At 36.1% G+C, this 25,933-nt stretch overlaps 2 protein-coding genes across 2 annotated transcripts in view; both read right to left on the bottom strand.

The window, feature by feature from the left end:
* The window catches only part of cpx (synaptic transmission protein complexin), a 182,593-nt gene that overhangs the window by 50,160 nt on the left and 106,500 nt on the right, over positions 1-25,933 (bottom strand).
* LOC149499794 (uncharacterized) lies at positions 21,114-24,012 on the bottom strand. The gene has a single exon (XM_089738899.1). The coding sequence runs from the start codon at positions 22,243-22,245 to the stop codon at positions 21,115-21,117; it is 1,131 nt and encodes a 376-aa protein (XP_089595025.1). The 5' UTR covers positions 22,246-24,012; the 3' UTR covers position 21,114.

Below are 25,933 nucleotides of genomic sequence, written 5' to 3'. Positions count from 1 at the left end.
ACTACTAAATAAATTTCCTGAAATTAGTAATATTTGACGCTGGCTTAGATCTGCTTCTAGCGTTGCAAGTGTGCACGGGGGCAATAAGCTTTAACCATCGCATAGGACCAAACTCGTCTGTATTACATAATAAAAAGTGTGAGGATGAACTTTGAAAGTCGCAATGGGAAAAACTTTGTTTGCATAAATCTTCAAGTCAGTTCAAGTAAAATTATGAGAAATCTGTAAAAGAAGGACTTAGGTGATAGGAGGCGATAATTAGGAATGACTTACCTATGAAGTTCATGTTGCCGCTTCTATCACTTCCTACAAATATATACCCTAAACTCTACTAAATGACTTTTCCATAACAAAAACTCTGTATATAAAATATATTTATTTATCTTTACTTTAATTGAGCACCGAAAATTACATTAGAAATAGATGATACGTATAGAGAAGGAGAAAAATATAGATATCGTAATAGGAATGTACTATGACATTGTTGTGAGGGAAAACATCCGCGCGCCTCGGAGGCTGACGGCCGAGTGCTGTAATACTGCAGGACTAGCCCTATATATAGTTTAGACTGTAACAGCTATCTCGCTCGCACCACAGCCTCGTTTCGCTCCTTTCGCTCCTTCACTACTTAAGAGTCCGCAGTCGAGAAATCGTACGTCTATTGTCGCCAATAATGGAGGGTGGCAAAAATTGATTCCAGTCAAATAGTACTTTTAATAATGATCGTAATTATCTTTATTGGAGCTTTTTTGAAGGATTCTGGGGAAGCTTTTAGCAAAGTTCCCTCGGGAGCTTCGGGTATAGCTGCGGTATTTGATGGAAATCTTTTATTCCGTGATACAAAGGCGAATATCTCAACGGTACATCATCAGCTAAGTTTTCCATGATGTCAAAAAACTTCAAAGCGAACGATATTTACAGCAATAATATCAATTGAATGGCCAATACGGGAGGCTGCGATAAATAAAAAAGAAAGCACGAATAATAGGAACCGTATTTCATGCCCCCTTAACGCACACACGCACGTCGGTACAAGCTTGTTGCGCATGTGTGCTGTGAGAACAAAGGCTCCGCTATTACAGGGGCGTGGCTATGTCGATGTGTGCGATTTAAATCTTTTATAGGTCGGTGCATTAAGTAATTTAGTATTATTTCTTGCATTTGACGCGGGTTCCTAACAAATATACGTTCTGTAATGTTTTCAGTCGTTGATTTCGTTATTTATTGGTTGACTCTACATCGCAAGACCGGGACAGCTGGTTGGCGTTTGCCAAAATCGAACATAAAAACTTTAAATTGCAAAATTCAAGTGAAACTTTCAAAGTTCCATATACAAAGTTAATAGTTTTTCCAGTTGAAAAACCTAGCATTAGAATAAACTCTCCTTTTTGATGTTTCTTGAGAATTTCGACATGTGCTTATTCAAACTAGGTTTGAGGTGAGTACTGAGCGGTTTGGATGTGCATTATTGCTAGCGGAGAACGATGGTAAGGTGTAACTTGTACAAGATAACGTATGCTTTTTTGCCTTCACAAACAATAAAAAGAGTGTAAGCTTTTAGTATTAAATATACATAAATACATACAAATTATTATATAGTATGTTCATTTGTTTCCTCACAGCTCCCAAGCTTTTTCTTTATCTAATCAAGTTATTTAAAAGCTCCACTAGATTTTTTTTTGTTTGGGATTTAATATTTTAAAATGTTGACTTCCAATGAATTGTAATAAGTTTTTAAGAGTTTACAAAGGTCTCTTATATAACACGAGGTCATAGTTCTCAAGCACTTGAATGCAAAATGCTTACTTTATGGATTATAGCTGGCTGGCGCGATGCTATTATGCTTATTAGTTTGAAAGACTCTTGCATCTTTAAGACTTCTATTTGAAGTCTCAACGGGAATAAAGACAATTTATTTGAAAGTTTCTTTTCTTTTTAAGTTTATAATTGTAAAATGTAGTGCCAAGGTTAATGCCATGACACCAAATTGCGTCTTGCATCTGTTACCATCCCTGTTTTTGGTATCGACAGAGAAATTCTGATATTATTATATTTTATGTCGTAAGCTATCATTTAAAAGGTTTAATTTTCCCAAAGTAACCGTTATCAAAATTATCGTTACACGCGAACGTAAGTTTGTGAAATAGTCATTAAGCTGTAATAATAAAGGCGCTAACATTGGAATGCTGTGGAGCTATATATGTAGTTGGTGGCTCTTCGTTTTAATATATTATTCAAATGAGCTGCAACGAACACGATCGGAGTGAAGATATGCGTAAATTGAACGCCTCCATGAATAATGATGCGATGGTGTCATGTAGAGCCATTAATCTCGAATTAGACTAGACTGTATTTTGGCCTTTTCGCTATTTGTCAAAATACTGAGTACAAAATACAAAATAAAATACTGTTCTCTTGTCGCCTACAAGAGCCTTCTTCTTCTATATCGTTCCCTCACCACTGAGGATCGCGACCACCTGCGACGTTCTTAGAGAAGCTCATAATTACGGGTCGCATAGAGGGCAAGCGCGCCGTGGGCAGAACACCAGCCAGATGGTCAGATCTAGCAAGTGAAGCACTTGGTGGTAGTTCGTACCATGCAGTCTATGCCACCCATGATCGAGCACAAGAGACTAGAAGTTCATAAATGGTATTTTATTTTCTTGCATGACAAAACTATTTCAATTTTCTTAATGGATATCGTAGTCCATTATAAATTATCTGTATGGCTTAATAGGTAAAAGGATGGGCTGGTAACAAACTAATTGTGAGCTCTGATGATTAGTACCAATTTTAATTATTCAATTATAATACGTAATATATCCTTTTTTTATTAAAGCTGTACAATGAAATTAATTCGCGTAGTGAAAAAATATGACTTTTTTAATGGAATATTATTATTTATCGTCCCTATTATGTGTGTTAAGCAAGCATAATTATGGTTTATTTCAATGTTTAAGCAATAACAGTAGTTGGTGCTACTATGTCTCAAAATTGACTGAATACATGATTTTATGGTAAAATATCAAGTCAGAGTGTTGAAAGAAAAATCAATCCAAATTCCTTTATCTTACTGTGAAAAATGATTGCTCAAAATTAAAACTTTCAACTCCCCCGTTCGTTCGGCAATTCAAGTGAAATCGACCGAAAATCGAATCTTTGAAATAGGGTCTCTCATATTTGAGGCGTCAAATCGTTTGCAAGGTAGAGGCAGAAAGTGGCTCGCTAGAATACGCTTTCCATGAAGTTCCCCCTCCCAATAAGTAGTCGACATATAAGTACGAATTACCGTAAAAATAAAAGTGGAAACCTTTTACTCGAGTTATACGATGTCTTTTGGAGCCACATCTACAGAAATATTTTTCTCTTTTTCTAACTTATAAGAATTGTTATTGCTGTTCCATTTTATCTTGGCCAGTGATTTCCGTCAGTTGCAGAAGCGTGACTGTACTAGTGATTGTTAAAATTTTATTCGTGTGGATTTGTTGAACTTTTATTATTGCATTACCGAATAAATTTTGCCTCGATTTAGTAATGAATGATAAATTTTGCGAAAAAGATTGTATAGTTGTACTGCTCTTATTCAACTATTAGGTTAGTTACACTTACGTCGTAACTAATTTCGAGAATTTGTAGACCTGCTGGCTATTTGAGTCATTTTTAAGATTCCTAAAGCATGGAATTATAAATCAGGATAAAATTAACTAGTTTCGAGATACGTATAAATGTGTTTTAAAACAAATAATAATTAGTTAGAGGGTTACCAGTACAATAGATAGTGTCATATCAGGCCTTTTGACCTCAAATTATTTTAAACTCTGGTGGTAGAGTGGGTGTGTTGTTAACTGAGTATGGATCATGTACCGTAGGCTGGTTAGCCTACTTTTGCCACAGTATAATCACGTGTTTTTAATTGAAGAAAGAAATAGCCGTTATGTCATACAATAGATACTTTAATTTCATACCTCCGAGTCTATGGCGGAAGTCGTTATAATATGGACTCACGTGATGATAGACTGCTTAGAGCAAAAAACATATTTCAGTATCAGCTAGTTGATTGTAAAGTGTAATTTTATTTTATTGTGAGTAAAATACAAGAAAGTCAATTTCTTTCAATAATTTCCGTGAATAATGAATTAGTTACAAGGAATTTTTTTTCATCCCGTTTATAACGTTAACATTGCTGGCAGATCGTGAGCACTCATGAGCCAATTTTACGTTGCATATTTTCTTTTGAAAGGTATAACAAAAAACTAAACGGTTATAGTCTTTTTTAATTTCCTCGGATTTAAAAAAAAGTAGCAATAAGTAAACATAAGTCAAATGGGATAAAAAAAGGCTGGATCAAAGAAGGAGCTGTTTTTTCTCAAACCAAGGGCCACTAAGCCTTATTTTTTTATTTTTTTTTATTGCCCTTGTAGGCGGACGAGCATATGGCCCACCTGATGGTGAGTGGTTACCGTCACCCATGGACTTCAGCAATGCCAGGGGCAGAGCCAAGCCGCTGCCTACCGCTTAATACTCTCCACAAGCCTCTTTTAAAGAAGGACATGTCATAGCGCTCGGGAAACACCGTGGAGGGGAGCTCATTCCATAGCCATATGTCGTAAAATGGATGTCATTTGTTGTACTTATAAAAATATTGCATACAAAAAATCCACACTGAATTACATAGAATGCTCTATTGCCGTTTGAAAATTTACTTGTAACAATAATTATAATCAATTAAATTTATACTTATATTTAAACAGTTTGAAATGAAAATGAAATCCTTAATATCTACAGGATAAAGTTTCCATTACAATGCATTAAGGTGGACATAAGAATGTAAAATTGTAGGTTAAAACGTTTCGTAGCGAGGGCTCTACGCCGTAGCAGGTGCTACGCGATACAACGAGAGCGTTATTACATTTTTAATTTCTTTGATGTCGGTTGTTATTTTTAAAATGTTTGTCATTTTAAGTTGAATGGGAGCTTAACATATTTTACTTAAAAATTTGCATTTTATTAAACGTCAAAAATAACTATTATATAATACACTAAGGAATAATTTTCATAAAGTTTCAAGTCTTTCTCACTATCAGTGTGCCTTGTTATTCGTAGCTCGTCACTAATAAGAGAAGATATTGAAGATTTTATTAACGCGATTCAAGTTCAACCAGATTTTTTGACATAGCAATTTTTTTCTAAGATACTAACCAATGTGCATATTTTTTTGCAATTTAGGCTATTACCTAATTTGGATTTGTAAAATTCTCATGGCTGTACTAAGTTGTGATTTAAAATTTACTTACAGGACTAGAATAAGGACCAAATCGACTAAAGTGCCTAATACGATATATCTGTCTTCAAATGAGGTTCAAACAAAGTACGTTTACTGGTGGTAGGACCTGTTGTGAGTCCGCGCGGGTGGGTACCACCACCCTGCCTATTTCTACCGTGAAGCAGTAATGCGTTTCAGTTTGAAGGGTGGGGCAGCCATTGTAACTTACTTGAGACCTTAGAACTTATATCTCAAGGTAGGTGGCGCATTTGCGTTGTGGATGTCTATGGGCTCCAGTAACCACTTAACACCAGGTGGGCTGTGAGATCGTTCACCCATCTAAGCAATAAAAAAAAAATTGAAAATAAGCAAACAGTGCCACTTCATTCGACTAGTTGGTAAGCTAAGTAATGCTGAAGATTTGGTATTTATATTGCGATAGAGACGAGCAGGTGTACTTATGGGCCACGCGCTTTTAAGCATTTATCAGAGTCACGGTAACGAAAAAGACGCTACTCACCCCGGAACTATTGAAACCTTAATTGCATTAGCATAACGGCTGTCCTATACTCCCGTGCGTGATTACTTTACTGAAATTGCCGAAGTAGTTTTCTCTTAGACTTTCTAGAGTACTCTTAAAGTAGTGTTATAAAGAAAAGACAAAGAATGAGAGAAAGTACTGTAAAGTGTGTCCGTATAAATAAACCTCCGCTGTATACTCGCAGTTGGAGGGAATCGTGTTGCGATAAACCGACCGCCACTCGCCGCTGATTTCATTTACAATTCATTTGATATACTTAGTCGAGGGCGTTTGATGGACGCCGCAGGGTTGTGCAACATGGACAATATGATATTTTTAATTAAATTTCTTTTCATGTAGCCCACCTGGAGCTATGGTCCCTTAGACATGGCTACTTGAATGCTTTGACCTATCTTGAGCGATGTCGTGGAAGTCACAATTGTATAACATTAAGGTTTCCTAATAAAAAAGGAGCGCATAGGATATTTTCGAATGGAATCATTCTGCACTCGACCAGTAATCATTTCTGAGACTACAAAAATAGTTATTTTAAAAAAAAATATGCTTAGATGGTTGGACGAGCTCACAGCCCGCCTGGTGTTAAGTGGTTACTGGAGTCCATAGACATCTACAACATAAATGCACCATCCATCTTGAGATAAGTTTTAAGATCTCAGTATAGTTACAACGGCTGCCTTACCCTTCAAGCCGAAACGCATTACTGCTTCACGGCAGAAATAGGCAGGACGGTGGTACCTACGCGCGCGGAATCACAAGAGGAGGTCCTACCACCAGTAAAATTTCAGACGTAATTATTGAGAGGTAAGTTTCACAGCTTGCTACTATTGCCAATTATAAAACAGTAGAAGCGTTTCAACCCTAGAGCCATGTATAAGGTTACGTGTAGAGTGGTGCTCGTGTACCAGACGCTTTGGCTCGCCGCGAGCGCACACCGAGGACGCGATTAGCGTATGTTTGCCTTTATAATTAGAGAAAGAGGAATGACCAATATATTTTCAGTGATTCCTTTTCACGGTAACGCGGAGTTTTATCGGCCTCAGCATAATTGGTCAATAAACATACTTAAACTAAAGGTTACCTTCATTGAATGCACTATGCTATATCGTGCATAGATATCATGTGACATTACATATATACTTCAGAAATGGAATTCTAGAGCTTGTAGACAGTAATGAGTCTCACAAAACGAATTATCAGGCCGAGTTTTAAGATACATTATAGCTTAATTTTATCTTTTAAAATGGTGTTTATCGAATCTCTTCGAGAGCTCAACTTTTTTTGTTGTATCAAACTGAAGAAAACAAATTTTATTCGAAAAAAGCTTTCTAATAAATCAAGGCTTTGATTTACATCGGATTGGGCCGGGTCATCGGTAGACGGATATCCGGGTGTCCATTTCTCTCACTGATGGATGTAAGCTTGACTCTACCTAGTAGAATACTTAAGCTTCCTAAATATATTACCCGGTTTTACTATGCAAGTTTCTTTGTGAGAATAAAAAAAAGTCTGTAGTATAAATGTGTTGAAATATTTCCTCATTGAATGGAAATATTTTTCTCTGAGCAAGTGTTGTTGCGTGTGAACTTGCTATAACTACATTTTTACTGGTAGGGGGTATTTAGTAGCTTTCGTAAAGGGTGCAAAGATGAGGAGGCACTTTTTTCAAGCAGAAACTATAATAATACTCGTAGAATATCACAACATCAACAATTAAAACTATGCTAGTTGTTGGGATATGCCTCTCTCCAGATGCGGTCGTTGACCTTATGGCATAAGATTTTATTAAATTACGTCCCGTACATTGCCATCTACATATCGACGCTTGAAAGGCAAACGTGACTAAGCGACAATGCGTGAACTTTATAGTAGACTAATTTAAAGTTGAAATACCTGAAAACAAAATTTATTTTAACGAATCTAGCTGTAGTAGATCTGTCTAGTAGCTGTAGGATTGAAATGATTTTAATAGACCTAGAAATATATTTTTTTTGTGCATCGAATATGGTTATTGCCCATCATTTATGTACAAAGCAGTTATTGTCGCTTAGTCATGTTTGCCTTTCAAGCGTCGATATGTACATAAGTGAAGTGCGGAATTATTAGAAAATTCCTATATTGTTTTGTGAACGGATATTTACTAGTGGTAGGACGTCTTATGAGTCCGCATGGATAGGTACCACCGCCCTGCCTATTTCTGATGTGAAGCAGTACTGCGTTTCGGCTTGAAGGGTGGGTAGCGGTTATACTGTAAAAACTGAGACACTTAGAACTCGCATCTCAAGATGGGTGGTGGTGTTTACATTGTAGATTTCTGTGGGCTCCGGTAACCACTTAACACCAAGTGAGCTCGTCCACCCATCGAAGCAATAAATAAAAAAAAGCAGCCTGCCTTTTCTGCCGCCACTCAGTTATAAATAAGCCGTAGAATTAAAATGGAAGCTTTCTCTTCCAAAACATGCCAATATTTTTTTTTTCATTTATACCCTGTCTTTTTTTTTAACGTACGATATAAACTTTATCTTTCAACACATAGATATATAATATTACAGATTTTTATTTTATATTAGAATAGTACTAATATTATACGTAGTGCATTTTTGTTCACAATACAAACTTATTTGTTCGTTTTACAGTTTTATTGAACGTTAAGACGTAAAGTGATAAGGTTGAGATTAAATAAACTATTCAGCATTAAACAAAGGGTGAAATCAAGAGATACTCGAGTCATCCTAGCACAATAACTAGAACAATACACGGATCGTTAACTCGAAACAACGGTATTATTGTAAGTAATGATAATTGTTGTCGAGCTTGGGGGAAGCAAGTTGACATGCAATACAGAGCCTTCGAATGATTAGTATATAATGTACTTTACCGGAACGTGATCATAGTTACACGCGATACACTCAACTAACTGTTTTCTTTTATCTTTTTTCTACCTCTAAGCTTTATCTATGATGACAGTGTCTTATAGAGGATGTTTCCAGATGGATGGGTACAAAAAATCTCTTCATGCTGCAAAGCAATCATTCGGTCCAATTTCAAGAGTACGATAGACATTTTATCAATATACTGAAGGGAGCGTAGCTAGAAAAATAATCTTGTAGTCTAAACACACTTTATTCCTTTGTATCTAGAGCTACAGAAGTATAACACTTGTGGTATAATACAAAAAAATAAGTAAAGTGTGGTAATTCATCTAAATCAATCAATATTTGGAGGATAGATTAGTTCATAATAATGGATGATATGCACATGTGATGAGACGAAATGAAAATGAGGTTGGTAAGAGAGTGTTAAATTAAGGATGGATATAGAGGAAGAAGTAGATCTAAGAAGAAATGGATGGATTGCGTGAAAGACGATATGTGTAAGAGAGGAGTGAGCGAAGAAATGGTATATGATAGAGGAGTATGGAAGGAGAAAACATGTTGCGCTCACCCCAGGTGACTGGGAGAAGGGCAGGAGAATGAATCACTACGAGACATTTTATGTTTTCATTGAAGGTATAATGTTATTTTTAATCAGAAAAAAAGCATACGTAGACCCTAATTTCACCAACAGACATACTCATCAGTTGCATACATCTCTTTACCCGCTGATATAACGAAGTCAATTATATCAGCTGTCTCATTATCTGCGGTAAGTGGTGGTCGAGTGGTGCTCCGAGTCAACACGAGATTGTGTAAATTAATTGAAGCCAGAATTGGCGTTTATTGTTTAATGGGATAGACTTTTGTACGAGGTACCGCCGAGAGTGCGAGTGCTTTGTATGGAAGGGTGTGATTTTTGTCATGACTAGACAAGATCACGACTCGCCTGGATTTTTTTTATTTTTTTTATTTCTTAGATGGGTGGTCGAGCTCACAGCCCACCTGGTGTTAAGTGGTTACTGGAGCCCATAGACATCTTTTTTTTTAAATTTATTTTTATTGCCCTTGTAGGCAGACGAGCATACGGCCCACCTGATGGTGAGTGGTTACCGTCAAACAAACCGTACAACGTAAATGCGTCACGCACCTTAAGATATATGTTCTAAGGTCTCATTATAGTTACAACGGCTGCCCCACCCTTCAAACCGAAACGCATTACTGCTTCACGGCAGAAATAGACGGGGCGGTGGTACCTACCCGTGCGGACTCACAAGAAATCCTACCACCAGTCTTCTGGATCCGTCCTGAATCTTGAGAGATGAAAAATAAAATGAACTTGAGTATATTCTGCGCATTTAATAATAAGAATGAATTTTATGGTCTGCCCCTGACAATATCCGCCACACCATTATTGGGAGCCGCCGGCTATTCACTTAATACTGCAAAACTTCGAAGCGTTCGCTGTTTCGGTTTAAAATTTTTAACTTTTAAGCACCAAAACTTTTGAAAGTTGTCTTTTTTAGGAACTTTAACGAGTGTAGGGTGGAAAATCACTTGATGCAGTGTCATTTTGTATCGGATAGATTGTATTTTAGCTTTGATTTCTTCGCAAAACGTGTGTAGCTTAGATAGTGCCTGAAGAGATAAACAGTAAAACCTATTGTTTACAAGAAAATTAAATACTATAAGTTCTTGTTCAAAGTATTATAATTGTTAATTGTTTGTTCTAAATTCTGGATATCTCTAATATTAAATTAATTAATTAATTATTAATTCAGTTAGTACGCAAACTACACATTCCTTCATCGTGGAGTCGATCGTGTGGTCATCTTGGGGAACCTTAAGACTTTAAGCTCTCCATAGTCGTATCACTCAATCCAAGTCCGCGACTTTTTGGTTCATAAATTAATTACGCTTAGATTATTGGTACATATGCACTCTATACTTTTGTGATATAATCTCGCATTTTTCAGGGCGTTTAAATTTTCGTTGTCACGAATACGGTATCCCGTCCGGGTGTAGCTGGAATAGCCTCTTAGGGTACCAGCGAATAGGCCGGATAAAAAAAGTACAATTGTTGTGCGTTATCGGATGACTAAAGTATTAATGAAAGAAATTCGTGCCGATCGCCAATTCGTTTACTAAAAGTATTTCACGATGGCAAAACCACAAGGTCGCATATAACTCTTGTAGTCGTTGTGCCCTAAAGGATAAGACGTCCGGTGCATTCGTGTTGAGCGATGCACCGGTGTTCGAATCTCAGGCGGGTACCAATTTTTCTAATGAAATACGTACTCAACAAATGTTCACGATTGACTTCCACGGTAAAGGAATAACATCGTGTAATAAAAACCAAACCCGCAAAATTATAATTTGCGTAATTACTGGTGGTAGTAGAATCTCTTGTGAGTCCACGTGGATAGGTACCACGACCCTGCCTATTTTCTGCCGTGAAGCAGTAATGAATTTCGGTTTGAAGGGCGGGGCAGCCTTTGTAACTATACTTGAGACCTTAGAACTTATATCTCAAGGCGGGTGGTGCATTTACGTTGTAGATGTCTATGGGCTCCAGAAACCATTTAACACCAGGTGGGCTGTGAGCTCGTCCACTCATCTAAGCAATAAAAAAAAAAGCGGTCCGCTGACGTGAGATAGTGTTCGTGTTATATTACGTAATATTTACGTATTTATTAAAATATTTCAAAATCGAACAGTCTAATCTATTTTGGTTAACTTAAAAACGCTAATCATCCGTGAGCACACACACACATTCGTGAAATCAGCAAGTCACATTCTGAGCCTGTTCTTATCAACGAACGTTTGACCCGAACAATTCCTTAGGGTTGATCTTATACATATTAATTTTACGAGTGAGGATGCTGCGTACTCATAAATATTAATCCGGGACTCGAACCGAAGGGTTCTGTATATCATTTGTGTGTATTGGATTCTTGTTAAGTTCATTTTGGTAATGATCTGTCATTGTAGTGCTGCTGTGATCGTGTTGATTGCATCACGCTCGATATAAAAATAGTTGAAATTTGTCATTCATTTGGTGAATGAGGTAAAAAGATGTGTGGTGTCGTGGGACACCGGACAGGAACGAAGTTGCATATAAAAAAAAAAAGAATTACGAGAAAAAAATCGCGCAGTGAAATATCGCTGTGCGGAAAACAAGGCCTTATTCCACGGACTTTTTCTTACGGTTTTACTATCACATTTTTTTCAGTTCGGTCGCGCAGCAAAATCCCTATCTCCTTCAAGCCTGCCGTAAGGAACTTCGTTTCAAAAATCAGTTTATTAACAAAATGTTTAAATATATTATGATATTTTACAAAACAAGATCTCTGTATAGCAAATATAATCTCTGCTTACTTACACACAGCTAATGTGTCAGAGTAATGTCTTGCTACGTTATACTTCAATTAGGTTAGTGTTTTTTAGCCGGAATATGTGAATGTTGACATTAAATTTTCATCGGACTGTAGTTAAATAAATAAATATTTACCAACAACCACGCCACGTTAGCTGGTCCCGTGTTAAGTTGTAAAGAACTTGTGTTACAGGTACCAGATAACAGAAATAAATGTAAGATTTTTATTATACACATACACATATTTAATAAGCATCCATATCCCTGGAAAAAGACATTTTATATTTATCATACAAATATCTTCCCTTGGCGGGATTCGAACCCGCGACCCCCTTGTGTAGTGACCATGTCACTTACTACTACACCAGACGTCCGGCAGTTGAAGTCACAGTGGATTATCGGCTAGCTTATCCTTAATTGCGTCCCTTCTTAATTGCTTCGCCGCACTCACTAGCCCGAGCTTAGTATCAACATGTATGATCTGACAAGATTGGCCACCTTCGTTTTGCTTACAAAAGTAGAACCCGCCTACTTCTTACGCGATGGTTAACGATAGTCGCCGTGACGTCAGCGTTACCAAGAACACAGAGATCCTACAGCTAATGACTCTTTTCAAGTCTAGTTTATGAGTAGATATACGATAGTTGGATATATTGGATAGATATTAGTACCGGGTGACGAATTATATGAAATAAAAGATATTTCTTTAAATGAAGCGAAATATCGTCTTTTCGCATTAAAAGTGTACAATTTCCTAAAATATTCGAAATCGAGTTAATATGCGGAATCATTTGGTATCACCAGTATTTTTTTCATAAATATTGTCAAAAGAGCGTAGTTCAGTTTTAGTTTTTAGTTTACCAATGTTTTGACTACTAATAATAAAATTAAAATTACTTTTAAAAAACAGAAAATGTAACTGGTACAAAATAAATAAAAAATGTTGCAAAGATGATTAATATTAAAAATATCACGTATGTTAAACCTTTAAAACGCTCTCCGGTAAAATTAATAACTTTTAAGATTATCTATATATTAATACGTGAAGCAAAAACTTTGTATCCCTTTTTACGAAAATTGCGCGGACGGAGGAGTATGAAATTTTTCACACTTATAGAGAAAAAGTGCACAATTCTAATATTTTTTTAAAATAATGCATAAAAGATACATTAAATCAATAAAGAAAACATTACACACACTACATATCATGTATTTGACGCACACACACATGCATACTATTTATTGTTAAACTTTTGTTCTTGACGTCTGTTGTCAAATTGAGAATAGATTAAATATTGTTTGTCTTTATTAATATTTTTTAATAGTGTAGTCTTGGCGAAATTTGTGATTATAGAAGTATAAAAAACAATCATAATAGTGTACAAACTTACAATTCCAATTAGTTATAGTCGAATTTCGACTACTGCGGGACCTCTAGTACAGTTTTAATGCGAGAAGACGATATTTTGATAAGATGATTTAAATTAAATGAAGAGATACACGCAACGATCTATCGATGCTGGAGAGGGTTGGTGCTATGGTGATAAGTAGATGAGGGAACTTCAGATGGTTCTTCGAAGCGCTTCTTATTAATAATTCAATACAAAATAGGCATTAAATTCTCTTCGTAGTAGTCGTTGTCCGTGGAATATTTTTACGGCCGGTTTTTTTTTATTGCTTAGATGGGTAAACGAGCTCACAGCCCACCTGGTCTTAAGTGGTTACTGGAGCCCATAGACATCTACAACGTAAATGCGGCACCCACCTTGAGATGTAAGTTCTAAGGTCTCAGTATAGTTACAACGGCTGCCCCACCCTTCAAACCGAAACGCATTGCTGCTTCACGGCAGAAATAGGCGGGGTGGTAGTACCTACCCGTGCGGACAAAACGGTCATATATGTTTTATGAAAGTCATAGAAATTGTCTATATGTTTAGTAAAGGTGAGATCAAACCGACATAGTGGCATAAATAAGGCCATCATCGCAAAAGTGGCCTAATCCACAATTTTTCATAATCATGCTTATAATTATGTATATTGCAATTTATTTAAAATATAATAAATTTTTGACGCAAAGCCTGCCTATCCATAGTTTCACCCATAGATAACAGACGGCTTTGTAAACATTATTTTTGAGCGTATTGTTTTTTTGCCTACTCAAATTCAAATTCATGAAAACTTAACTCCATAATAACTATAGTAAGCTTAGGCCACTTTTGCGCTGACGGCCTCATTAATATTAAGTATGATACGAATACTACAATATCAGGTGACTTAACTTTAAAGACATAGACACATGCTAGATGAACATTTACTGGTGGTAGGATATCTTGTGAGTCCGTACGGGTAAGTATCACCACCCTGCCAATTTGCAATTTGTTTTTTTTTTTATTTATTTTTTTTATTTTTTTTCCCTTGTAGGCAGACGAGCACACAGCCCACCTGATGGTGAGTGGTTACCGTCGCCAATGGACTTCAGCAATGCCAGGGGCAGAGCCAAGCCGCTGCCTACCGCTTAATACTCTCCACACGCCTCTTTTAAAGAAGGACATGTCATAGCGCTCAGGAAACACCGTGGAGGGGAGCTCATTCCATAGCCGGATGGTACGTGGCATGTGTGGCGTGGTATTATTACAAGTACACCAAGTAATGCGTTTCGGTTTGAAGGGTGGGGCAGCCGTTGTACTGTATAAACTGAGACCTTAGAACTCATGTCTCGAGGTGGGTGGCGGCATTTACGTTGTAGATGTCTTTGGGCTCCGGTTACCACTTAACACAAGGTGGGCCGTGAGTTCGTCCACACATATAAGCCATAAAAAAAAAATTGGAGTCCATGGGCGGCACCCGAAAGTGGTTTTGACAAACTTACAAAAGCTTAATGAAAATCTACGCTGCCCATACAGCTTAAATAAACTTGACCTTTTTTTCGTTAGGTTTAAATTAAACTTTTCATCTCCAAGCATGACGGCTAAGTGCTTTCAGCAATATTTCAGTGGCGTATTATCTTTTTTCCTTCCTCGTTGGAATCGCGGCGTGTTCATTTCCAAGACGCTGCGCTTCACTATTATTAGGAAAATTCTAACTTATTGCTCTTAGATGGAGCTCTCAACGCGCCGAGGGCGCATGGTCTAAGTTATGAATGAATTGTATATATTTTATGTTATGTTTATAATAGTTTTTATTCCGGGCTCTAGCACTCTAGCTCTTGGTGGTAGGACCTCTTGTGAGTTGGCATTTTTCAACCAGTGTGCTTAGAAAGTTCTGAACATCCAAATATTCATTATCTGAAAAACTCCTTTGAAGCCCTCTAAATGAAACGCAATGCAAGAATAAGTCACCTATTTCTAAAATAATTGGAAAATATTTCAGAGAGATCGGTAGAATAGTAAATTACTATACATCAACTACAGCTGCTGCAATCCTCGCTAACGCTTGTGCTTTGAACTCAACCTGTCTTACTGCTTCTTTAATGCATCGTGAAAAGGGTAGATCGTAGACGCGCGTGCCTCTCCGCTAATCCTCAACGATCTTTCACATTTAAAAAAATGTACTCCGTGTAACTATTACTTGAATCTTTATATATTCTACAATACTGAAGAGAGCTTTCAGGGCAATTCAAAGCCGTTTTAAATTTATTACACTCCTAAGTCATATGAAAGTTTTTATTGCGAGATGTAGCTTCAGGCGAGACTGTGTTCTGTTATTTTAACGAGAATTCGTTTTTTATACTTTTTAATTTCGTTCTGAACAGAGAGCGTACTTAGCCATCGTGTGCTGACAAGTATGTTGTTGTTTCTTAGTCTACTACTTTACATTAGATGAGTCGTGAGCTCATTAGTTGGTTTAGGCCATAAAATCATAGTATACCAATTATGTACTACTACATAGTATTATAATAATTAGGTATTAACTTTAATAAAGTTTTGTGATATTAAAAAAAACACTTTTCTATTACATTCAATTTTAAATGGTAAAATACTATCAGTCTCTGACAACCCTAACCACGAAATGAAAAGGTTATGTTCCACAAGCAAGGCTATCACTCATCGCCCTTATTAATTATGAGTATAATTAATCACGGGCCCGACAGTGGACCGGCGCTCTAACTACATTTATATGTACATATCAACATCTTTCATTGTACTTGATTGAAGGTTGCTGGGCTCTTTGTGTTTTCTTTCAATAAATTCTCGGCTCGCTACTACCGCTGCCCCTACATTCTTCCGCTGCACTCGTAATCAGATCTGTTTTGCCCACGCGACTTCCTAATTCCTACCTCAAGTACCTATAAGATATGGTATTTAGTATTATGCAAAAGACAAATAAATACTGCGTTTATAAAAAAAATATGTGTGGTGTTGTGTGACACCGGACAGGAACGAAGTTCCTTATTATAAAATATTAATATTAATTTCTATTCGAGGTATAAAGAAAATAATTATTCGAGTATACATTTTTTATTATGATTTTTTTATTGATAAAAATAATCGCAAGGGTCAACCACCCCGCAGTGCAGTGGAGCAGCCTCGCCATGGGGGAACCGCCTGCATCATCACGGTATCCCCTACGCCTGGTAAGTATGATTTAGCAAGAGAAATACGAGAACGTCTATCAACTGTGTAACATCAGCTCGTCACCGCGATTCTGGAATTCTTGAATTTACGTACAGATGTCGATCTGTTGATAATAAACTAAATAGAAAAATCTTACGTTACGGACGTTTTTTCCCGGTTAGGGTACCCCTCTGCATCGTCCCATAAGGAACTTTGTTCCAAAATATGTCAGCATGTTTTGGTAGCACCATTTAGTCTATTTGAAGGCTGATCTGAGTTGCGGGTGAATAGTGGACGGTAAGCAAACTACCACGGTTGATACTTGTACAAACTCGGGATGCTGTAAGTTTATTGTGAGCGCAACATATTTTTCCATATCTGCCGCTTTGAGTATGTAATGATTCTAATAAATACGTTAATAAGTTTACTGGTGGTAGGACCACTTGTGAGTCCGCACGGATAGGTACCACCACCCTGCCTATTTCTGCCGTGAAGCAGTAATGCGTTTCGGTTTGAAGGGTGGGGCAGCCGTTGTAACTATACTAAGACCTTAGAACTTATATCTCAAGGTGATGTCCATGGGCTCCAGTAACTACTTAACACCAGGTGGGCTGTGAGTATTAAAAAAATTATAATAATAATAAAATTGCAAATTGTATAATATGTCTTTAGAAGCAGCGAGCTCTTTAATGGAACATGGGACATGGTTGTACAAACAGTTGTATTTTAAAAGGTATGTATTTCGATGAACTCAGGTTAATTTACAAAATGTGTTTGAATGCAGTTCTGACTTTGCTATAGACAAACGAATGAACGAAAGAACGAACGAACGAATGACCGAACGGTGGAACGACCCACTCTCAACAGTTTCATTAACCTCAATAAATCTACTTCGAGTGCTTAAGGAGCGTTTGTTACAGCGCAGCTACTCGACTTATCTATTCGATAAGTAACGTTAGTGAAACGATGCCATTATAAGTTTAAGATACGGTAATACTGTATATATTTTTTTCATTTACTTCAGATTTTGCATCCACATTACATTCAATTAACGATAACATTTCATATATATAATGGTATTTACGGTGTTTAAATAAGAAAAGACGAAATTGCGTTTCTTCTAAACAACAAGAAACAACATTTAATGCCCTTTCTTCAATAATTCTATAACACACATTTCACAACGTCCATTAACCGAAAAATTATTTAAACAACTATCAATTGTCATATGACAGATTGACATTCAATCATTCATTACATCTCCCCCGCTGAAAAGACAATTGTAAGAGGCAGTGAATGGTTTTACAATTGTTTATCATATCAGATAGACACTGGAGACAACTTTGTTATATGGTAGAGGTTTGATTCTGCTTTTTTGTGTCCGGTGTCAACTTCATAGATCGATTCTGAAATCTTCTTTAGTATTTTGTATGGCCCTGTTCTCAATTCATCCATTTTTTTCCTGTTTAGTTTATTTCCATTCTCCACATAAACACTATCTCCTTCTTCCAATTTATACCCTTCTCTGTACTGGTCAAATATATTTTTATTATAATTGTGAGATTTTATTGTGTTTTCTAAGGCTAATTTTCTATCTCTTCTCAAATCTTCTGTTGTACAACTTGTTTTCAAATGTAGTGGTAGAATACTCACATTTTCACCCTCTAGAAGGTACCTGGGAGCAAACTTTGTAACTGTGTGTTCTGTTTCATTATATTTTTCTACGCATTCTTGTGCAATTGTTGTCCAAGATGTCTTCTTATCGCTTTCGTTTATTTTACATCTTATCTTATTTGTTAGTGTTTGATTTAATCTTTCGTTAAGCCCATTCGAAAAAGGCGCATCAACAGCTGTGAAAACTATTTTGATATTATTATTCTTTAGAAATTCTTTAAATTCTTTTGAATTTATGCCAGGGTATTGGTCTGATAATACCATATTAACGTCATAATTTTTTGTTACCTTTTGCATTAGCTTAATGAAATCATTGGAGCCTTGAGTTTTTGATGTACAAATATAGGCATACCGTGTGAAATGATCCACTAGAAGATGCAAATACCTTTTGGTTGATCGGGATCCTCCAAAGCCCCCAATAGTATCGATGGATACAATTTCAAACGGGTGTGTGGCTGGTCCCAAATGTGACATTAAACCATATTTCGACTTCCTCCTGGACTTGTTTTTAATGCAGGTTTCACACGCATCACACATTTTATTAATGTTTGCTGTAATATTTTTGGCTGAAAAGAATGGTGTTATTTTATTTGTCATTTGGGTTCTTCCAATGTGGCAGTACGTGTCATGGACTTTTTTTATTAGAGCTTTGCTAAGTTTTTCTGACAGTATAATCTTATTTCTTCTTTTATTTTTCTTGTAATAAACTTCATTCTCTAATATGTGCTTATTCTTTTCTTTTTGTAGGTCTGGATTTGTTAGCTGGTCATTCTTTATTTCTTGTAGGTCGATTAAATTTACGACCTTTAAAAAATCGTCGTTATTATCATTTGCTTCTAAGACTGGATTTCGGCTTAAGCAGTCCGCTTCTTGATTTGATTTTCCTGGGTTGTATTTAATTTCAAAATTATATTGTGATAGATAATATGTTAAATCACCTAGTTCCTCATCAGTTCGAGCTTTAATGTTCATATTTTCCAGGGGTTTATGGTCTGTGTATACCATAAATTCTTTTCCCATAAGCCAATGTTGCCAGTATTTGACTGCTTCTTTTATCGCCAGACATTCTAAGTATATTGCCTTCTTCTTTTTCTGTGCTTCTGTTAATTTCTTCGAAAAATAAGCAACCGGTTTACTCACGCCGTTTTCATCGTCTTGTTTCAACACTGCTCCAACTCCTTTGATACTAGCATCTGTGTAAATTCTTATCGGTGAATCTGGGTCAAATATTTTTAGGATTGGTTCTGAGCAAAGCAATGCTCTAATTTTATCAAATGCTTCCTGGCATTCTGCCGTCCATACAAATTTCACATCTTTCCTTAATAAGTTATGTAATGGATCGAGGATAATTGCACTATGTGGTACAAACTTATGATGAAAATTTACTTTTCCCAAAAACTGCCGTATATTTTTCCTTGTTTCTGGAATTGGGAAGCTTTTGACAGCAGTTAAATAATCTTTTAGAGGTCTAACTGAATTGTCTTCTATTATATGACCCAAGTATTTAGCATGGTGACTTGCAAATGTACATTTTGAAAACTTCAGTCTAAACCCTTCCTTTTGTATTGCTTCCAGTAGTCTCGATATGTGTTGTATATGTTCCTCAAAAGTTTTAGAAAAAATTAAGATGTCGTCAATAAAGTTTACTGCAAAGTTAGATAGTCTGTGTTTTCTTATAATATTGCTCAATATTCTTTGGAAAATCGCTGGTGCAGTCTTTAACCCAAATGGGAGACAAGTCCATTGAAAATGTCCTTCTTGTGTCACAAAAGCAGTCTTATGTCTATCTTGAATTTTCAATGGGATCGACCAAAATGCTGAGTTTATGTCTAATGTAGAATAATACTTACAGTTTACTGTTTTGGTCATTAAGTCCTCTATAAGTGGGAAAGGTTGTGATTGTGGAACTACTATTTTGTTTAAATCTCTGAAATCTATGCATAATCTTGTTTTTTTATCATCTTCTTTCTTATATGCTAGAGTTACAGGAGCAGCAAACGGGCTGTAAGATTCCTCTATCAAATTTTTCTGTAGTAGCTTCGATATTTGACTTTCAATTTCTGTTCTGTCTTCAATTGTGCATCTGTACGGACGCTTATAGCAGTATTTATCTACCATCAAGTCTATATGGGCTTCATAATCCTGCACAGAGCCAACATCATATTTGTCCTTAGCAAAAACAGATTTGTATTTATCTACTAACTTCTCAATTTTTGATTGCTGATATAAATCTAGATGATTTACAGACATTTGAAATTCATCAATGTTTACATGTTCATTGAAATTAATTTCACACAATTTGTTGGTATTTATAGTAGTACCCTTTTTTACTATCTCAGAGTATAGTTCCATCTCTGTCTTCTCTTTCTCTTCTATTCTCTCTTTAAATGTTTGTTCTTTATTTTTGTCACCTAGTACATCAGGAATTCCGACATTTGTTACATTATTCTCATTAAAACAATGTTCATTTGAGATTATGCTTTTCTTTTCGGGATATTGTATGATGTTAAGTTCTTCATTTTGTATTAATTTGAATTTTTTTATACAATCCAAACCAATTAAGAAGTCATAGTTAAAATTTTCATTATCCACCACAAAAATATCCATATTTCTTTCAATATTGTAGATTTTTATTTTTAGCGTTACCATACCTTTCGTTTTTTTCTCACCATTAATAGTTTTTAAGTTTACAACTTGCATGTCATTTGTCTTCTGTTTCTCTTGTATTTTCAATAATCTTGCATTAATTAAAGAAACATTAGATCCAGAGTCATAGATTCCAGAAACCTTCAAAGTGTCATTTATTTGTAAACTTATTTTTATTAATGGTGGTATTTCTAGTTTTTTGGATTTTTCTCATTCAGTTCTATTTCCAATTCTGAATTATTTACTGTTTTTACCACAGATTTTTTATTTTTTTCTTTGAACCAACAGCTGTCTTCTGGGTGGAACCGTTTCCCTTTTTTTTCATTTAAACAGATTGAGCATGGTTTCTTTTCGTCAATCTTTTTCCCTTTATTATCTAAAATATATGAGCTGTTCCTTTTTTCATATTTATTTTTCATCACCAGATGTTCCAATTTTCTTATCTCATTGTAAAGGTCTTCCGTTCTTTGTAATGTTTCTTTGTCAATCTTGTCCGCCACATAATTGGGTAAACCAAATGCTATGAGATCAATAATTGTTCCGGTATCCACTGTCTTCCTGACTTCCAACAATAATTTCTCCTTCTTTAAAGCATACTCAAGTAAGGATCCCGATTGATATTTAAAGGCAAGAGCATATCTAGTGGAGGACCAACCTTTGTTCGCAAATGTCTCACAAAAATTTTTCTCCCATTTGCTCCATTCTGATTGTACTGTAAGCTTCATCAGCATACAACTGTACCAATCTACACTAGCATTTTCTAAGAAGTTCTTCAAAATTTCAATTTTTTGTTTATCCTCGTTTATTTGAAAACGTTCACATTCTTTATTAAAATCTTTGATCCACTGTAATGCATTTGAATTACGGCCGTTGAATTTTTCTATAATAAAATCCTTTGCAATTTTCCCTAAATTTTGTTTTTCTGGTTTCTGCTGTTTTTGTTCTTGTAGTTTTTCTAACAGTTTTTCAAGCATGTGATTAGAATCACTAGATGTCGATTCATAACTAACAGGTTGTTCTGAAATCTCTTCCAAATAACAATCATTGAATTGCAAATTTTGTTCTTCATCCAAATATGTTTTTGAAATTTCCTCCGTCACAGTTATCCATATTTTCCTCGTTTGATGCCTTTTTACTAAAGAGTTTTTTACTCTGGTGTAGTTAGGAGTAGTTGTGATCACCTTATGAAGATTTACGGGTTGATATTCGACTGGAATTCCAAAAACTTGTCCACTTGGTGTAGCAATGGAAGTTATGCATATGACGTTTGTTTTTCCATCCGCCATTGATTTCATTGTAAAATCAAATCTTAATTTCTCCATTTTCTCAATATATTAGCAAAAATGTTGTTTTATAATGGTATTTACGGTGTTTAAATAAGAAAAGACGAAATTGCGTTTCTTCTAAACAACAAGAAACAACATTTAATGCCCTTTCTTCAATAATTCTATAACACACATTTCACAACGTCCATTAACCGAAAAATTATTTAAACAACTATCAATTGTCATATGACAGATTGACATTCAATCATTCATTACATATATATTAGAATATCAAAATTAAAGAAATAAAAACAATAACTACAATTTCGGAATAAAAATAAAACATAAAATAATAATGAAAGTAAAAATTTAATTAGATTATCAACTGTATGGAGGAAGAAATTCTTATACTGGATGTAATAAAAAGAATAGTTGCCAATGAGCAGAAGAGTATAAGGCTACAATTCCAATACCGGACCCTAGATACGTATAAGTGGCGGCCTATCTTGACTTTGTAGCGTAAGATAGCTTATTAAGCCCATCTTCCAAATAGTTCCTAGCCAGACCGACGTAGCCGCGTCTCATTTCAAGTCTGACTATCGAAGGAAAAGTCACAAAATGCCTCTCTCTAAAAACAAGTGAGCAACTGTCACCGAGCGAGTAGCTCACTTAAAATAAATTCAAACGCTCCACAAAAGTACTTCGCTAGCGAAATAATGAAATTAGCCTCACCCGGGCCTGAGCTATGATTTGCGTAATCAAAGACCGTCTAATAGGATTTTGTACAGAAGCGATAGCAACTCCATCTTTTGTTCAAACGGAACGTCTTGTTACCGCTTCATTCATTAGTTTACAGTGAATTGAATTTGCAACGAAAAATGAACCGTTTTTGTTAGATATTTGATTTGGAAATTGAATTATATGTGTGTGTTCTAAGATGTTATTAATTTAATACAAATTTTAAACACAATTAACTAAAAGATTTATAATACGACTTGTAACTTATGTTGTAGTAAAATTTATTTAAGGAAATTTTTTTTTTGGTTTTTAGGGACGCTTTAAAAACATTGATGTTAATTAATTTTACATAAAAACTTATAAAAATATTATATATTATCCGTGGATGGCTTGGTGGCAACCTGTTGCACATGATACTGACGAGTTGGGTATGAGCACGTCATGTTTGGACTTGTAACTAATAAACATAATCTTTCAAATAGTTTATAGTAATATTTATTTCACACTCTATGGTCCAAACCAGCATGTTTTTCCACAGTCACCATCCCCTAGATACAAAAATGGATATTTTTTTATTGGTAAATGAGTTCACGGCCCATCTGATATTAAGTTTTTACCAGAGCCCATAAACTTTACAACGTGAATATCCATACCAACTGTGAGACATTAGGTTGACGTTTTAATTGTACAATAAATCAGGAGTATCTTCCATATTGTTTGTTACAATGTATTACTTTCGGGTTCACCCAGCGAACAATAAACTAAACAAGTATTTTGTTTCATTTAAAATAGATGCTTGTTAACTGTTGTTGTAATGCAACTTGACAAAATCTGTATCTGCTACCGGAGTAGAGTTCATCCATTGTACTTGGAGTCACTACGTTCATCCACGGTGCGTTTCCAGAGATCTTTTTTGCCACGTACCATCCGGCTATGGAATGAGCTCCCCTCCACGGTGTTTCCCGAGCGCTATGACATATCCTTCTTCAAACGAGGCTTGTGGAGAGTATTAAGCGGTAGGCAGCGGCTTGGCTCTGCCCCTGGTATTGCTGACGTCCATGAGCGACGGTAACCACTCACCATCAGGTGGGCAGATAAAATGAAATATCGGTAATGGACGCATTGAAAGCGACAATTTATTCCTAGTCCGTAGCCCAGTTTCCAATAGCCCACACCAAAATCGAACACCGAAAAATTCATATCCATAAAATTATTAAATCTAATATCTTGCGTGGTCTCACACCCCGCCATAATTTGGCGTCTTTCCGGTCCGCAGTCAAGATGGCGGCGGCAATTTCCGGTTAGCGCCACTTCGCTATCGTTGCGTATGACAGCCTTTGGAGGCACTCCTCGGAGATAATTGGCCCTCTTGAGAGCAACCACGGTTTAATATTTACGTCCGAATGAAGTTTTTCGATACGATTTTTTTTTAGATGCGTTGAGTATAGACTGTTCTAAATTTATTAATTTTTTGTTAGTTTATGGTTGGGTGATGAGTAAAAGTCTAAACTAAATACATTGCTGGTACATAGTTAATGGTGAGCACATTTAAAATTATACCAGAAATGGTCAAAAATACCCACGATAAATTACCAACCGATATAGGATAGATTACGTTCAGCCTAAAAAAACGACGTATCAGAACAAAAGGTTCAATACACAACTACAGTTTAAAAAAAACGAAATCAAATTATAAAAGTTTTTTTAATTTATATCGCACGGGTAAGTCAATAATTATTGTATCTTCCATTTTCAAAAATGATATTGTGATAGTAGGTAGTTAGGCGAAGAATTATTTCTGAAACGTCCATATGTCCTACCACAGGACTCTCTACACTACTCTTAGTTGACTGGTAGAAAATTCCTCAAGCATTAAGTCCGCCATTGTCCCTTTGTGCATGGAGTTGAATAAATAAATAAATGTGTCCCCTGGTGTCTCCCGCCCATCCCTGGCGTCACGCATGACCGCGCCGCGGCTGCCGCACTCCGATAATACCGCCTCGACGGGTTTCAATGTACTCCATACATTGAAACCTTCAGCATCACTTTATTTATGTACTCTCAGTAATGTCGCGTCTTCGCGTCTTTTTGGACCGATAATTTTAGATTAGATTGTTCTTAATAGGCTAGTTCCTTTTTTTAAATTACATTAGGCGACCTTACGATCTACCGGGTGGTAAGTTGTACCTGATGTTAAGAATTGACAAGCGTCACAATTTGTATCCGATAGCGACACATCAAAGGAAAAAGCAAAATTGTTATTTTTATTTAATCCCGAGCGTTCTCATATTTGTCTTCCTTTTAAACCTTCTCTGGACTTCCACAAATAATTCAAGACCAAAATTAGCCAAATCGGTACAGCCGTTCTCGAGTTTTAGCGAGACTAACGAACAGCAATTCATTTTAGATATATCTATATATAGATTCAGATATGAAGTCGAAGCTTCAATCTACTCAAAGACACCATCACGAGATGTTTCCACTCGCCTTAAAGGTAAATAGTTGGGGCTTCTGTTACATTCATCGATGATACGATGATAGAAATTTAAAAAAAACGAGCAAAAAATATAGAAACGCAACTAATATCACGAGTCGGATCGTATCCGCCGATATCCGCGCTTATATCCGCGCATCAGCCCCGATATCCGCAGGCCTCGTGAATTATACGCGCCCTGTAAATCCCCCTTTACGACCTAAGGATTCCGTCTCGTATAAATGTTTATATCGTACAGGATCTAAGCGTGATAAATGCTGTGTTCGCTATTTCTGCTATTGATCTTAATGTCTGCTGTAGACTAAGGATTCGGGCTGAGACAGTTTTAAGTAGTCCGGCCTATTTCTGAACCGGTCTAGCTAAGCACAAGTAGTTATTTAAGGACTCCAAACTATTGTGGCGCTTAGAGCATATCCTGCTCCCTAGAAGAGATGCCGTATAGCATAATCAACTGGATTAACTGAAGTATGGAGACTGAAGTAGAAAAAAAACTGACCTTTCTAACCTTTTTGA

This window comes from Bombyx mandarina, chromosome 26, assembly GCF_030267445.1.
Source record: "Bombyx mandarina strain Sakado chromosome 26, ASM3026744v2".
In the NCBI taxonomy this organism is placed as follows: Eukaryota; Metazoa; Arthropoda; class Insecta; order Lepidoptera; family Bombycidae; genus Bombyx; species Bombyx mandarina.
Note: the sequence above shows the minus strand (reverse complement) of the source record. Positions and strands in the feature narration are given on the sequence as shown.